Here is a 17,762-nt window from a genome sequence, read left to right as displayed (position 1 = left end):
GCTTTATAACTTGCTCTTTTCTCATAATATATCATGAGTATCTTTCCATTTGAATGGAGATGAGAAGCTTGGATTTTAATTGTATCTCAGGTTTCAAAATATCCGGCATATCCTGTCCATCTCGTGACTTCTGAACTGGAGCTCTCTCCTCTAATATGGCCATGAAGAAAGAGGTGAGGAAAAAGCAGCATTTGACAGCAGTGGGATGAAAGACAAGAGGAGGGAACTGGTCTTGGGTCCCCAAAGCTGTGACCATACTCCTCTTTGCACAGCGGTGAGTGACCAAGTGTCATGTGGGCAGTTGGTGGCCCCAATAGGTCAGTTGGGGACAAGCTGGTCTGCCTGGCTCAGGGACACTGGGAAAGCCACCTCCAAGGATTTCTTCCATTCCTCCTCACCAAGAGCCCTCAGCAATCTTCTTATGTGACTCTCAGTTTATCTGGTGTGGTTTCAGCAAGGGTCCACATCAGCAGCACCACCCAACAGCAACGGAAATTGTGGACTGAGCCCCAAATTTCAGAAGGATTTACCCAAACTGGGAATGAAGAGAAGGGAGAGTGGCCGTGTGCCCAGGAAGTGACAGGCAGGGGCCCTGGGAGCTGGCCCTGCACAGGGAGCTTTTGGGGGGCATCCTCCCTAATCACACTGCTGGAAATAGAAGTCCGTGATGGGGTCATCCCAACCGGCATCCTCAGGGAGCTGGGTGAGTCTGAGAGGCTGGTCTGCCTCGGGCACCGTGCAGAGGAACCAGCCCGGGTAGGCAGCCGACTCGAAGCTGGAGGTGAGCCCTGTGTCCCGCCGGTAGAAAGTGAAGCTCTTGGCTTCCTTGGCACCAAGGTAGAGCTCCATGATGTTCACTGGCTGAGAGCAGAGGGGTACAACAGGTGAGAGGCAGGAAAAGGGACGCAAGGAGGCAGGGCTGAGGGCATTGCAGTCAACAGAGCCCTGCATGGGCGCAGGACATGCAGCCTCCATGGGTCAGCATCTGTTGCCAGATGGTGAGGATGTCCCACCAGGACTCACCTCCAGTTTCAGAGTGGGTTCCTGCTCCATCTCACACGACAGGCACTGGCTCCCTCCCTGGACACCCAGGATGACTGGAGAGAGGTTGGCATCCAGAAACCGATTGGGGACAACACTGATCTCCTCACCTAGAGGAAGGAGGCTGGATGCAGGGGCCATGGCTGTCCCTCCTTCTATCTCCCTCAGTTCTGGACTTTGGTAGGTGACATACCCTGTCCCCTAGCTGGGCATCCTCAGGCAGCTATCGTCAAGGAACAGCACACACGCTTGTGTGCATGTGAGAGAACAAATGTGCACACACATATACACACAGCCACACAGAAGGATCTGCCCGACCCCAGCTCTCAGGACACATGTCCCAGGTGGGCAGGTGTGTGTCTGTTTCAGAGAGAGGGTTCTGGTATGGTACGGGGGTGCAGAGTGAGCAAACTTGAAGCAGATGCTGTCCCTGCTGTCTGGGTCTCCACTCTGAGCCACCAGAACCCCCAGAAAGTAGAAGGATCTGTGCATTAAGGGGCAGAACCCACTCCCATATGGAAGAAAGGCATAGAGAACCTTCCTTAGTTTTCTCCACAGCACTGACTGCAGGAAAAGGAATGATTTACCTGAGTCCACCTTTGAGCTGATGACAAAGTGCTCAGCTTGGGCACATCCCCATCTCTGCGCTGGACCACATCCCCTCACTTTGCAGGAAGGTGGAGCACTTTATTTGTCCTTACTCAGAAACTGGTTTTCTGAGGGCCCATAAGATCCCAGGCCTGGGATCTGTGCCAATTTGCATGAATATTCTAAGCCCCCTTCAGGCCCTTCTTGAAGTGTAAGGAGACCTAGGAATGCAGACTTTTGTTTTGCTACCAACCTTTAATGACCTTCCCTGCTTGCAGCCCTCCGGCTAGAAGCTGGTTATCATGCAGATAAAGCACCTTCAGTGCAGCATCCTTCATTCTGAAACACCAGGAAGGGGTGTGACAACACTCAGTTAGAGGAGAGGTGGGTGTTCCAGCTTCTCCAGGCTCTGGAGAATCCTCCAATCTCAGGCACTGGCTCTGTCTCCTCCCACTGTGCCAGAAAATAGCACAACCTTTTCTCCTAAGCCTCCTCACACCCTACCAATAGGATGACCCCCAGCCTCCATCTGAGTTGGGTGTTGCTGCTTTACCCTATTCAGTCCCTCTGCATATCAACCAGGCTCCTCCATGCGTACATCAGAAAAGAAACTGGGTTCTGAGGTCTCTTTGGACCCCCCCCCCCCCGGAAATGCAAAGAGACCAGGGTCCTGGGTCCTAATCTGATTCTGCCACCATCACCGCTAACTCAGCCGAGAGCCATGTGCCCTGCCCTCTGGGTCTGAGTGTCACCATGGCTAAGTACAGACGGTGGGTTCAATAGCATTCAGGTCTGTTCCAGATAAAAAACTAATTCTTCATTATTATTGAACATCAAGGTGCATTTGCTTCTGTTTGGCCACCACACATTTCCTATTGAGTCAGGAATTTCTTTAAATTTAAAATTCTTTCATTTGATTTTTCAAGTGTATTTTGATCTGTACTTTCAGTTGATTTTCTGACGTCCTCTGAGGTGAAAGATGTATCCTAAAGTGAGTTTCTCCAGATAGCAAATGGAAAACATAATCTGTGTACAAATTGCTTTCGTGTTCACCAAAAACATAGTGCTGAGTTGCACTGTGGTTCTTTTATAAGGAAACATAGAAAGAAGTACAGCTGAACCTTGAATAACTCAGAGGTTAGGGGTACTGAACCCCTAGTTAAAAATCCATATAGAGGGCCTCCCCCGTGGCACAGTGGTTGAGCACTGGGTTGCGAAGCTGCCTGCAGCCCCTGCAGCGCTGGTTCAATCCCCGGCTGCTCCCCAGCCACCGGAGGAGGGTCCCACATGGTGTGCAGACCTCTCCTGCCGCCCGCTGCTCCCCTCAGCAGTGTACTTCGGTCCTTCTGCCTGCTCTGCTCCCCACTATGGCTCTGGTGAATTCTCTCACCCTCCCATGCTTCTGACTGTACCCAGTGCTTGCATAAATAAATGAATAGTAAATAAATAAATAAATAAATCTTTTTTTAAAAAAAAAATCCATATGTAACTTTAAATTCCCTTAAAACTTCACTAAGAGCCTGCTGTTGACAGAAGCCTTACTGATAATGTAAACACTTGATTAGCAAAGATCTTATATATGCATTTCTATGCTGTATCTTTACACTAAAGTAAACTAGAGAAAAGAGTTATTAAGAAAATCATAATGCAGACAAAACACGTTCACATTCACATTCACATTCACTCTACTGGATTTATGGATACTGACATTTACATCATCTGTTTATAAGAAAACCCACATTTAAGTGAACCCTTGCCGGTCAAATTCATGCTGTTATAGGATTAACTCTATTTTTCACTTTACTTGATCAAGTCCTGCCATTGTACAAAGCAATTTGAGGGACTGGGCTTCCACAGAACATTTTTTGGGAAAAGTTACATTGGCTTTGGGAAAAAACTATGAGTTCGGTGAGAACAAGGCCTGTTCTGGTTCACTGTTGCAAAGTCTGAGTGTCCAGCTCAGTCAGCACCAGTGGACAGACAGAATGACTAAGTAGTTTTGTCGATGTTTTGCCCCAGAGGGCAGCCAGGAGGCAGTGGGGCCGATGGCTGGACTGGTATCAGGTCACTGATGGGTGGGGACAGCAGGCTCCAGGTCTGGCCTCCTGACTTCCATTCTCATTGTGGAGACAGGGTTGCAGCTCTACACTGGGGGGGTCACTTGTCCCCCTTCAGATCTGGAGGCCCCCAGGAGGAGGCCTCCCCCGCCTCTGAAGAAGGCTGGGAGGACTTCTCTGAAAGCAGAGAGGTGCTAGCCACAGCTTCCCCGGAGCCCATCCAGCTGTCAGCACCCCAGCTTGGCCATCGCATCCCCTCCATCCCTGGAAAGGCAGGACACCAGTTTCCCCCAGCTCACTTCCCCAGAGGAGTTGGCCAAGTCAGAAGCTCAGGTAGTCAGGATACTCACCTGAAGCACAGAGCGCCGCTCAGGACCATCATGAGCTCCCAGACTGCAGACTCTCCTATTTTAAAAGAAGAGAAAATCTTAGGTGGAGACTGAGGCTGAGCTTCAGGGGCCTGAGGGGCAAGCAGCCTCCTGAGCAGGCCCCAGCCCCCCGTGCGTGAACAGCTTCTACAGAGCAGGTGGTTCTAGGTTTGGGGTCAGGAGGACGACACCCAGCTCCCCAAAGGACACCTCAGAATGCTCCTTTCTCCTGGCTGCTGTGGTGTCTGCCTGTTCCTCTGAAGATCTCTCACCTCTTTTAATAATGATTGCCTTAGGGAGGGGCCCTGAAACTGCACAACCCGGGAGGAGCAGGGTTTCCCAGTGATTGCACACCAGTCCAAGCCTCCAGAAACACCTGCTGCTCATTATCTCTCTCAGGGAGGGAAGCTTCTGGTGACAGTCTCCTTCCAGCAATTCTGAAGAACTTCCAGGGACTTTCCAGCTCTATGTGAATACTCAGCTCCCGGGCCTCAGAGCTTCCAGACCCAGGGGCTCAGCACAAGGAGCTCAAGGGAAGCAGATTTGAGAACAACCACCTCCTGCCTCCCTCCTTTCTTCTTACTTCCTTCTCCCCTCCCTCTCTCCCTTCCTCCACTCTTACCTCTCCCGTTTTCTCCCCTCCCTCCCTTACATCCTTTCGCCTTTCTAGGCCTATGGAGACGGAGGTGCAGTTTGGCTCAGGAGATTGTCTAGTCTATGTATTCATTGTAGAAAAACCTGAAAATCCACATCAGCCAAAAATAATACCTGTGATCAGAAAGTCAATGAGAACTCTTCTTCTTCCTTGCCTATACACACACCATCAGCAGTTTTTCAACAGCTCCACATGGAAGCTAAATTCTTTCCAACCTGCTTTTTTCAGACAGCAAAATATCTTTCCATGCCAAACATCATTAACAATATCATAACATTGAACAGTATACAGCTGTGCAGTATTTCATGATAAAATGCAGCATTTTATACTTATAACAATCAATTATTATTGGTCCTTTCTAGTATTATTATCTGCTATGGGAAATCAAGTTGTGAAAATATCTTTATATAGACATCTTTGTTCATGTGTCTGATTATTTCCTTAGAAAATAAAAATCTAGCTCAGACCATCTATGACTGATCTTTCCTCAGAACTTAATTGGTAAATTAATATGTGATCATGAAACAATTCATGCAGTTTTAATACCTTCACACACTCTCTGTGAAGAATCTAAATTAAAAGTAAGGGTCAGTGCCTCACAATTTAATTACATACCATTGATAGTGATTCACTGTCAGAGCATAGACTGTAAAATATTGTGTGCAGGCTTATGAGCTAAAAAGTTCTTAAAATGCTTGAGAATAAATAAAATATCAAGTCATTCATAGGATAGAAAATAACCCATCACTCACATAACGCCACATAATGCAATCTGATAAAAACCTTTTAGAAAAATGAACTGTACTGCTACCTTGGGCAAAATCATCAAATTGAAAATAAAATGACCAAAGAGGAATGGCCCTGAAATAACTGCAAAAAGACAAAAACAAAGAAAGAGAAACTCTGGAAACGGTTGGCCAACAGGCAAAATGGTTTTTTCCCTGATTCCCTGACCCAAGGGAATTACAACCTTATGCCCCCAGACACTAAAACTCACAGGCCTCATAAAGCTCGTATCTGCCCAATAATGCGCAATGTCTGTGCATGGCCCATGCCCAGAGGTCACCAGCCCCCCAGAGGTGAGGGGAGGTAGTGCATCTCCCCGCTTCCTCTATTCTGCAATGTGCTTCCCTGCTGACTGCATGTGTTTTCAAGGTCACACAGAACATGGTTAAACAGGCTCCGCTGCATTACTCAGCTCCCAGGAAGCACAGACCTTTGTTTGGTTTGTTAGTTACTATGGATTAGATCCCAGGCTCCATGCAGTCAGATGTATACTAAGAGAAGATTGATAAATCACAAATTATTTCTGCCTGAAAGAAAAGAAGAGACAGCCCCAAAGGGTAGAGTTTTACTGCCTTACAATTCAGTAAGTGGTTGTGTGTGTGTGATTGTGCATGTGTGTGTGTGTGTGCATGTGTGTGTGTTTAAGATTCTGTTAGCCAACTTATTCCACCATTTCTTTCCTGACTGGTCATATAATCTTCTGTTCCTTGACTTACCTTTTGAAGCCACTTTTTCCATCCTGCTGAGGTTCCACTTATAGTCAGGGCTAAATCCTTCATGCACATTGCCAATACGTTGCTTTGAGAGCCCTGTTTTGGGCTTTTTAAAAATTACCCCAAGGACCATGTCATTTTGCTCCAAAGTGACACTCCATGTGTGGTGCCTTTAAAATGCATCCATAAATTCTTTAATAATCTCTCCTTTAAGAGATGGGGCTTAATTCTCCTTCATGTGAACGTGGGCTGGGCCTTGGGACTTGCTTCTAGTGAATATTTCATGTGATGGAAGTGACACTGTGTCACTTGAGAGGTTTGAGCATAAAAGTCATTAAAGTTTGCTCTTAGATCTTTCTGATATCACTCCTCAGGAGGACCTCAGCTGCCATGTCAAGAGGACACTCAAGCAGCTTATGGAGAGCCAAAGTGGTGAGGAACTGAGGCCTCCTGCCAATAGCCATGGCAATGAGCCATCTTAGACCCTCCTGCTCTGGTCAAGCTCCAAATGAGGCAGCCCAGGCTGAGGTCTTGACTGCAAGCTCACAAAGACCCCAAACCAGCCACACACCTAATGCCATTTTTCTGACCCCTGATTCTGAGAATTTGTGTGAAAGACTAGATTCAGTTGTTTTAAGCTGCCAAATTTTGATCAAATCGTTACACAGCAATGGGCAATGGGCAGATTCTACTCCTGTAGTTTTTCCCTCTCTCCACTCTTCAGTGGGTAGGTGCCTGTCTTAGGACATGTTTCAATTCTTCATGGACGTTTTATCACCATGGAGGTGTCCCAGAAGCCACTCCAGCATGCAGGGTGTTAAATTTCCCCACAGTGACTTCTCAATCCTCTTGTGAGTATGGCAGTGAGTGCCTGGAGGCAGGTGTGATTCCTGCTCTTGCTGCAGCAATGAGGACACAAACAGTACACGGACACACAACACATCAGTAAGCACACACTCATTGTTTATTATAATAATAGTCTTTTTATTGGAAAGATGAATAGGGGCCTCCTTGGTGGTGCAGGCGGTTGAACCCAGCACTGTGGAGCTGTCCGCAGAGCAACCCACGGGGTGAGCACACCATCCCTGTCTCGCCCGCTGCTCCCCTCAGCAGTGTATTTCATCAGTCTGCCTGTTCTGCTCCCCGCTCTGTCTCTGGCGAATCCTCTCATCCTCCCCACCCACCCACCCGTGCATCTGGCCTATACCCCGGTTCATGTATAAATAAAAAATAAATCTTTAAAAAAAAATGAAAGATGAAAAACAATATTTAAATTACCAGTATTCATTTGGTGTTCACTATGTCCTTGGAACTATGTTCACTATGTCCTTGTTTACTTGACTTCTCATTTTATGCTTATAAGTCCCTATGTGGTGAATATTATTATTTTTGGTTTATGGATGTGGAAATCAAGGAAATAAGGGTTCATTATATTGCTGACAGTGGACCAAAAATTGGCACTGGAGATAGCTCCAAGTCCAGGAAACCTGAGTCTGAAGCTATTGACGCCAAGACATGGCATAGCAGTAAGAATGACCCTTATACAATCTGAAAGAGACCAGGTCACTGCTGTGTTCCTCCTGTCTCAGAGTAAGAGGCAGTGGTCACCTCTCGTTAACCTTGGCCTCATCCTTTCACCACCCACTGTAGTACCCTTAAGCCATGTGGACCTCTTGCTGTTGAACAAGTCAGACATGTTATGCCCCAGGGTCTTTGCACAGCCTGCTGTCTCTGCCTAGAAACCTCTTCCAAAATATCAGCAGGGCTCACTCCCTGCTTTAAGTTTTTGCTAAAATGTCACCTTTTCAGTGAGACCTCCACTCACCATTGAATGCTTCTTTCTCCTGCTCCCACATTGCCCTTACCACACACCATTCCTTTCCACAGCACACAGCATTTTTAAAAAGCAGATTGTATAATGCAGCCATATATTATGTTTATTATTCATTAGCTACTCTCCAACCCTGCTGGGAGATAAACTCACACAAGATTGTTCATCAGTGTCCATTTGTTCATCGGCGCATTCCAAGCACTTAAGGTGTTGCCTGGTGTACAGCACGTCTTCCGTAAACAACATTGCATCAACACTGAATGAATTGTCAACTGTGCCACCTTTAAAAGGTCAGGGAATTGTGTTATATCACCATACTCCTCTTCAACCTCACCTTCATCATCATCTCTCTGAATTGACGCTTCACCTTGCTATGTTTCCGCTTTTCTAGAAAGAGGAGAGTAATACCCACCACACTGTGTTGTCACGAAGCCTGGATGAGACAGGCTGTGCAGAGTGGGGGCAGCAATTAGCGCAAACCACAGACACCCACTTCCTGCCAACGCGGTGCTTCCCACCTTCTGCACCCCTCCTCAGGCGTGGACTCTGAGAACACGACTGAGACCAAGTTCACACTGACCAAAATCTGACACCATTTGATGCCAAACACCGCCTTGCGTAGGCTAGCACGATTACCTGACCCAGGGAGGGAGAGGACCCCGCTCAGCCTGGCTGAACGACTGCACAAGATGCTGAGGGCTTTAAGTTATTTATAAGAAAGGTCAACACCTGATGGAGCTCAGCACGTCGGAGCAGCACGGGCACTGTGCCACCGTCCTGGGAGGCGAGTGCTATTCTTGGCTCTATTTAACTGATAAGATAAAGTGAGACTGAACCAGGTTAAGTAAGTCACCCAGGGTCACAAATGAGCATCAGTACGCAGGCAGTCAGACTCCAGACTAACTCACCCCCATTCCCACAATGAACAAATAAAACATGTACAGATTCATCAGTAGAGGAACAGAGGACAGAGCTGAAGGCTGGGGATCTCCCTGTTGGAAATCTGCTTGCAGGAAGGACCAGGGGCATCTTGAGGAAAGGTAGTAGAAACCAACAGAGTTGGTCCAGAGACAAAGGCACTGTGGGATGGCGGGAATTCCTCATGCCAGGGGTAACTTTTTGTGGTTTAGCACATCCATCAAGGCACTGCCTGGAGTGGGGGAGAGATAGACTGCACAGACACACAGTCTCCAAGGAACAGTGAGCAAAAGAGGGTCTCCTCCATGGCCCTGAACTTCTACCCCCACCCCAGCCTCATCCTATTGACTTTGTAGGGATCAGTCAATCAACAGAGAGCAAAGTACCACTTGGCTCCCAGCACATTTGAGAAACACTGGAATCCCCTGGAAAGCACAGGGTTTGTGTATCGGGGCACTGCAGTTGGGTGCTGAGCCAGAGACAGGTAGCTTTGTTGTCCGTGCTCAGTCCTATGGCGTCCTCCAGGGTGGGGGGCCAAGGAAGGGCCAGTTCTACAAGCTGGGGTGGGGGAGAATGTGTGGGCAATGCAAAAGGTGGGGTAAGGCTCTGGTGTGTGTCACACCCACAGGCAGTTTCTCCTGACTGAGTCACCAAGGGCGCAACCGGAGCATCTGGCAACCAACCTCCTTACCTCAGGTTCAGGTGAGACCCTCCAGAGTAGGCCCAAGTGCTTCCCCTCTACACCTCAGAGATCTCCAGAGTCTGAAGCTCACCTCCCACACGTTGTATGATTTGGCCACTGCTGGACCCCTCCCCACAACAGCTAGTCTTGTGCAATATTGTACAGGTGACCATGAAGTTGGAAATGGACCAAATGTGGAAGGGGAAACTAATAGTTCAGGAAAAGCACTGGTTTGTTTTGTTTTCCCTGGCCCCTGGACTGTTCCCTCCTCCTGTGGTGCCTGTCTAGGCTCTGCATGCTTGGCTGTTGCCTCAGCAGAGAGGGCGCTCTCGAGCCAGACTGGATGGGTCTTGTCATGTGTATAAACCCAAACACCCAAAGGACCAGAGCCTGCAATCTTTCCTCCTGTTTGTTCTTCTGTCTTTCTCCACAGAAGATTTGGATCAGCTCACCCAGACATGACCCCCCACCCCCCAGATGAACTAGACAGGACTAGCATTAGTGATCAATTTGTAGAGAATTGGCATCTTAAGTATATTGAGTCTTCTGAGCCATAAACATGGCATACACTCTTCAATTATTTAGGAATTCTTTATTTTTCTCAACAATGTTTAATAGCTTTCAATGTAGATTTTTACATCCTTCATTAAATCTATTCCTAAATATTTAATTTTTTATGATGCAGTTGTAATGGAATTGATTTTTTATTTCATTTTCTAACAGTTTGCTGCTAGTATTTAAAAATATAATTAACTTCAAGGATAATAAAAATAAATATGATATCATTTTATATCAAGCATCATAGTAATGATAGTATTGACTGATTCAGGTAAAAATCTATGAATTTTAAAACCATTCAGTGAATGTTTGATGAAGAACAAGATATACATTGTGCCAAAGAGTATCCACAGATAACTGATCAATTACAAAAGGAAAACTGGTGATTTTGCCGTGGAGAAACTTTAACCTTAACCTTAACTTCCCCTTAACCAAGGGGCTGAAATTCACTTCACTAGCAATGGCATAATCAACCCCAGGTACTCCCGATCTGATGTGCTGAAGACTATGTGTCCGGAGTGTTCCTGAAGAAAGTGCATAAACTGAATCTAATCATGAGGAAACACCAGTAAAATTCATCTTTTTTTTTTTTTTTAAGATTTGTTTATTTACACAAGATCCGGGATACAGGCCAGATGCGCGGGAGGGTGAGAGGATTCACCAAGACAGAGCGGGGAACAGAACAGGCAGATTGATTGAAATACACTGCTGAGGGGAGCAGCGGGCGGCAGGAGAGGTCTGCGCGCCATGTGGGACCCTCGCTGGCCGCCCGGGATCCAACCGGCTGTTGCAGAGGCTGTGGACAGCTTCACAGCGAGGAGCTCAACTGCCTGTGCCACCAGGGGAGGCCCAAAATTCATGTTAAGTGACAGTTACAAAGTAACAGAACTGTGCTCTTCAACAAAAATTGAATAATCACAATAGGAATAGAGAGGAAAAAAATAGACTGACTCAGAAAATATTTAGGAATTCCTGCAGATCTGAAGATTTCCCTTCTATATGTACATGTGCTACCATTTCTGTGAGAAAGGCACACATGCAGAGGGTCAGATATCTAGTTGTGCATAAAATTTCTCTCCAAACATAGTCAAACTGGTAACATTGGTTACCTCTGACAAGGGAGTTGGAGAAGTTGTTTGGGAAACAGAATTGATTTTCACATCAATCCTTCCATCCTACCTATATTTTAAAAAAATCATTAAATGTGTTATCTAAATTGTTTTACATAACTTTAAAGGTTGGTTCTCAAATATAATACGATGTGAAAAAAAATTTTTTTTAAATTTTTTTTAAAAAAATCATTAAATGTGTTATCTAAATTTTAAAAAAATTTTTAAAAAAAAAATTTTTAAAAAATCATATATTTTAAAAAAATCATTATATTTTAAAAAAATCATTAAATGTGTTATCTAAATTGTTTTACATAACTTTAAAGGTTGGTTCTCAAATATAATACGATGTGAAAAAAAATTCTTTGTGCCCCTCCCTCACTGCCTCTCTCCTTCTAAGATGACCTCCCTCTTTTCAATAGATGTGGTTGTCCCCAAATCTGTCCCCTTGGTTCTTCCAGAAAAACTGTTAGATTTTCTGTCCATTTCAGTTGTTTCATTCTGAGCAACTTCAACCTGCTTTCGGTCTAAAATTATGAAATTGGAAACTGACCCTTGCAAATCAATTTTTTCCAAGTGATGATTCCACTTCAGAATCTGTCTGCACAGGTTTGCTTGTGTCCACTCACCAACGCTCTCAGGTCTGCCCGCCTCCCAGGTCGTATCATTGTTTTTGTGAAAGTCTTAGTCCAACAGGAGCCCATCCAATAACATCAAAAGACACTCAGGTCTTTTCAGTTTAAGAATGTTTTGTAATCAGCACAGCGCAGTATTTTTCTTAGTCTGTTAACCTTTTAACTGAAGAATTGACTTAAACGAACTGATTTCTGAAAAGTTTATTTATTTCTACCCTCCTTTTCCCCTTTGCTTTCTTTTCTCCTTTCACTCTTCTTTCTTTTTAGTGCCTTCAACTAGATTGAGTTTGTTTTTGTGGTTTTGTTTCTATTTCCCTTATCAAACTCCCACTCAAGTTTAGAAGCTGTATGTTCTCCATTAATTTGATAGTTATTCTAGTCAACCTTTCTTGACTTCATTCAGTACAAAGTTAACCAGTATCTTTACCTGGGGAACTGTCCACAGTGAAGATAACCACGCAGGTAAAAGGGAGGCCACTTCCTGGAATATCTGATCTTTTCCTCTGTAAGTGTTCCCTGAGTTTTGTGATGAGAGCAGAGTGGGACTCCCCACCATTTTGTTTGCAGTGATCTTGTTTGGTGGCAAGCACCCAGAGCAAAATTCAAAGTTGGAGCCTGCCTCACTGTACACAGCAAACACTCACCATGTCCTTGGCCACCCAAGATGACTGGAGTAAGTCCAGCACCAAATGCCATCTGGACTAGCTGATATTCAATCTAGAGGCAGGAGACTGGAAGAAATCCAAGCCCACTGCCACTTCCTTCCACCTCAGCCCTTTAACTTAACAAACAGGACCCATGACATGCCTTCAGTCTGGTGATAAAGGACATGGTTTTCCAATCCAGAATAGTTTCCTACTGAGTCATTGTCACTGTTGAGTTCTTCACTTGAAACACAAGCATAGGTGGACACTGATGACTTAAGAGGATGGGCTCTGTCTAGGCTGCCCCATAATCATAGACTCTCTGGAGCTCAATCTTTTGTCCTCATCTCTGTCTCCTACACTGGTCCTGAAGTCATGAAGTGTATCTCTTCTACCATTCTGGGGTCATGCCCTCGCCAAATAACCATAGTTTCATCTAAGTTTTAGGTTGAAGACTTCACTGCTCTCTATCTGGTCTAACACCAGCCAACCTCCTCAGTTTGTGACCAAACTGGACAGAGACTCGATGATGTTACAAATACCACATGCTTCACTCCGAACTACCAAAGTGGAACATCTAGAGGTCACAGCTGGGTTTGATATCTTCTACCAGGGAATTACCTGTCTCAAAGAAACTGGGCCTTCTACACAAGAAGTGTTGAGTAGAGATTTGCTGAAAACAAATGGGAAAGCCCAGGACTGCTTCAGATTTCCCACTATGATCTTCAAGGAAACAAATGTACCACAGGACAGTGTGGAAGAGCGACAATGGTGGGAGTGGTTAGATCCCTGAGCACAGTGAGGAGCAGCCCTCTGGAGCTGGAATTGTGGATCAGGCCTGGGTGCTCCATTCTCTAAAGGCCTCCCCTCTACCACCTTGTAGCGAAAAAGGGAAGTATTCCGTTTTGTTTGGGAAGTGCAATGTCCAGATTCCCAAACTATCTGCTGACCTAGGTTACAGCGCTATCTGTCCTCTGGAGCTATCTCAGCCTGACTTAAGTCTTTGAAGTAGAAAGGAGATAGGAGTGCCTCATGCTATCATTTTACCTGAGGAGGAGCAATAGCTCAGGACTTCAAATGATGGCATTAAAGGCTCATCAAAAACTCCTGTAATTTATTTTTTCAAGGAAGGATATTCCCAGAGTTCTCTCATGGCAGGCCTAACCTAATTGCAAATGCATAAATTAAACTAGACAAAGAATCACAAAATTAACCATGCAAATCTAGTAGTTCCAAATTCCTTTAATTGATCTGATGTAGAGTCAAAAGAGCACATAAAATTTAGTATATAATTTTGAAGGGAATTTATCTCTAAAATATAAAATTTAGCCAACATTTAGGCTAACTGCCTAAGAGGTATTTAAGTATATTTGAAACTAAGCAAAATATACAAAGATGACCACACGGATATAGGCAAATGCCATAGTTCATAAAATGACTTAAAAAATGCACAAAAACAGAAAGTATGGACCAGTTGGGTCATCTACCAGAGCTGGGTCTTTTAAAAGAACACAAAGTTGCTCTTCTTCTCTGTAGAAAGAAGCCACAAATAAGTGGTAAGGGAACTCCTAGGAGATGCATGGAATCTTAACCCCAGAACATACTTGGGGCCCATAACAGAAACAGACCTGGACATGGTGGACACTCTGCCTCATGGAGGCTGAGAGTCAGAGATGCCTCCGGCTGGTCCCAGATGCACAGCCACCCCACCCCAAGTGGGGAGAAGCAGAGGGAGAGGTTGTTTTGTTCTTAGGCACTTTTGGACAGACCCAAGGCTCAGAATTCTCTCAACAACACCATCAATTTGGATTTAGTCTTAATAGGCAGAAGAGCTAAAAAGAAACTTCTCTGAAGAGGAAATACAAATGGCCAACAGGCATATGAAAAAATGTTCAATATCACTTGTAATCAGGGAAATGCAAATTAAAACTACCATGAGATACCATCTTACACCAGTGAGAATGGCACATATTAAAAAAACTAGCAACAACAAATGTTGGCGAGGGTGTGGAGAAAAAGGAACTCTCCTGCACTGTTGGTGGGAGTGCAAACTGGTCCAACCACTATGGAGAGCTGTGTGGAGATTTCTGGACCTACTAAACATAGAGCTTCCATAGGATCCAGCAATTCCACTCCTAGGTATTTACCCAAAGGACACAGAAACATCAATTCCAAAGAGCACCTGCACCCCTGTTTATAGCAGCACTGTTTACAATAGCTAAGCTTTGGAAACAACCAATATGCCCAAAAATAGATGATGGGATCAAGAAGATGTGGTACATATACACCATGGAATATTACTCAGCGTTCAAAAAAGATAAACACCTGCAATTTGCAGCAACATGGATGGCGCTGGAAGGGATCATGCTCAGCGAAATAAGCCAGAAAGAAAAAGAAAAATACCGGATGGTCTCACTCATAGCAGGAATCTAGAAAACTTAAATAAGGGACCAGGAAAATGAATAACTATAAGAAAGTGAAAATCAAAATCAACAAAAAACTATGAACCAGAGACACTCTCTGGAGGGTGGGAGGCGGGGAGGGGAGGGATTGGGGTCAAAATAAGGGGATTGCAATTGTATGGGGAATATAAAAATAAAATTTATTTTTTAAAAAAATAAAAGAAATAACTTTGTTATAGTTCGTGTGATTCTATTACACTCTCCACACTAGGGAAACTGAGGGAAGGGCAAATTCCCTTCAGGTGAAGTGCAGGAAGGACGGTCTACACAGGGCCAGGCCCAAATGCACCCTCCGGGGTTGACTGAATCACCCAGGCTGGGCCTCCAGCATCACCCAGCTCACTGTAGACCAAGAAAGGAGCACCCTCTGGTTCTCAGCTTTGAGAAATCAGGATGAGACGCTCTGGGCAGGCTCATACACTTAGTCATCCCATGGCTCAAGGGCCTCTATAAACTTGAAATGACCTGCCTGGGCAATGAGCCATGCCAGGACCTACAGAAATGTACACTTTGGGGAACAGGAGATGAAAACTCCAGGCTATCACTGAATCTGTTACCAGGAAAGACGGACTGAGGCAGAAACTCCAACCTGGGTATGTAATATGCCTCCAACTATATTCTTCAGCTGTTTGTCTTCTTCTCAAAGATGAAAGAGGCCAAAGCTTGTGGATTGGGCAAACTCTCCTGGATTTCCTTTACTTATTTCCTCAATGGGAACTAGACACCAACCCAATGAAAAAAGAATTTTTCAGATGAGTAAAAAGTGGGCAATGAATCCTGCTATTTTAATCCATTAAATAATTTGTTATCTACTAATACTTGGATCTTGCTGCAGATGTCAGAATTTTAAAAGGCATAACTATAAAAAATAGAATTCTGCTCACAACTGTCCCTCTGCCCAGTCCCCCCATGTGACCATGTCCCTTCTTTCGGCCTAGCCCTCAGAGGGAGTCAGCAAAGGTATTCTCTATACCAGAGATAGTGTCACCCCAGGAACCTCCACCCCTCCCTCCTGGGCTGAACCCCAATCCTCTCATTCCTAGATTTTTCTCTCTTGTTGAGTTATTCCCCTCTGTAACCTGTTTTTAAGGACCACCATATTCTCCAGGTGTAAGCATCATTTTTCCCTTTTCCTTTTCTATAGTCTCTATTTTACATCTTTCTGTATTCACTCCATCTTTCTCATGGGGTATCAGGTCCCCTCACAACATCCCAGGCATGGTGTTAGAAATTTCTTGTCCCCCCCCCTTTTTTTTCAGGATAACAGTTGCCCATCATGTGGGGAAGACAAAGGGATAATGTCTGTGGTCCGAGGGAGCTGCTTCCCTCTTTTTTACCAGGCCTAGTGTCAAGATGTTTGGGTGGGGGGTGCAGTCTGGTTTCATCTGACTTCTGTAGGTGACTGTGTGTAGCTGTTGGGAACAGTGACCATCAGCATGACCCTGCCTCCCACATCATTATGGACCCTCGGAGAGACCTGTCTCTTTTCAGAGTTGAACATCTTATCACTTGACCCACTAATCGCTTGGAGAAAATTCCAAGATTCCAAGCATAATGCCAACCTCAGACTTCTCCCCATGGCATCACTAGAGCCTCCTGCATTATCTTCTCCCCCTGAGGATCTCAAATGTTGTGTTGGAATGAGAGTTTCCACCAACTGCTTTCCAACATTGTTATTCTGAGTCCTTTTAAGTGTAGCTGGTGTAGGGAATGCTGAAAAGTCTTCTGTCTTAATAAATCTCTAGGCTATCCCCACACTATCCAGGCATTGGGATTGGGAGAAACTGCAAGCCAGAGCTTCAGCCTCGGAGGGGTCACCTCGCTGTCCTGGGTTCCTAATGGAGGGATGCTGAGGTCACCGTTGGGAGCCAGGATGCTCAGTGTGCAACCTACCCTGGGCTCTGAGAAACTGGGAACTTTTCCAGAGGGGGTGCTTTTTAACAGCATTTCCTCATTCATCTCTGGGAAGGGGTCCCCTTGGCCCCCAGGAGCACCCCTCTCCAGATAGAACAGGGTCCAGTTCCACCAACTCAGGACAGGTCTACAAGATATCTGTCCTTTCATGCCTTTATTTTTCCTATTCTGGGGATTCCCCTGGATTCCTTTCACAAGCAGTTCTAAGCGGTCTGACCTGTGCTGCAGTTTTCATTTCTCCACCCAAAATCTCACCAGGAAGAACTTTCTCGAGAGAGAAGCTTCCACATGTTCCTCTGGCTCAAAGCCCAGAAGCCTAGTCTGAACCAGTCAGAGTCTAGGAGGCTGGGAGCGAGACCATGGTGTCCAAGAGAGCAGAGACCCCATTTCACACCGTGTCTGCGTTCCTGAGCCCCACACCTCTGGGGAGCTGCTGGCCACTGATCCCAAGCTCACTGCTGCATTTTTGGCCTGGGGCTGGCCTGGGGCTGACCAATGCCTTGGTCTCTGCTGGCATTAAAGGGACAGCTGCTTCTCACCAGACTCCGAGTTGGTGGAACTGTGTTCCTCACAACAGGCCTAGGGAGGGGCAGGACTGGGGCTGGCTCAGGAGAGCACTGGAGAAATTCAGGCCTGCCCTGCCATGGACCCTCAGGGAGCAGTCTGGCCTGGAGACACTGATAGGCTCTAAGAAGGGCTGACGCCATTTCCCTACTTGGTCCTTGCCCCAGGATGTTGCTGCCTTGCTTAATGTGCTGGCCTCCTTCACCGGTGCTACTGCGCCACTTGTGTTAGTTGTCA

The 17,762-nt window shown here is 45.7% G+C and overlaps 1 protein-coding gene across 1 annotated transcript; it reads right to left on the bottom strand.

Annotated features, from left to right (window-relative positions):
• Nucleotides 1–490: 490 nt before the first annotated feature.
• Nucleotides 491–4,068, bottom strand: LOC311172069 (interleukin-36 receptor antagonist protein; the record flags this gene model as incomplete). Its single annotated transcript, XM_084235199.1, has 4 exons — nt 491–861; nt 1,024–1,151; nt 1,883–1,968; nt 4,037–4,068. 4 exons carry the CDS (start codon nt 4,066–4,068, stop codon nt 637–639), a joined length of 471 nt encoding a protein of 156 aa, XP_084091325.1. The 3' UTR covers nt 491–636.
• Nucleotides 4,069–17,762: the final 13,694 nt, after the last annotated feature.

The sequence above is a fragment of the Talpa europaea genome, assembly GCF_964194135.1.
Source record: "Talpa europaea genome assembly, chromosome: 6".
In the NCBI taxonomy this organism is placed as follows: domain Eukaryota; kingdom Metazoa; phylum Chordata; class Mammalia; order Eulipotyphla; family Talpidae; genus Talpa; species Talpa europaea.
The sequence above is the reverse complement of the archived record's forward strand: the minus strand, read 5'-3'. Positions and strand labels throughout refer to the sequence as shown.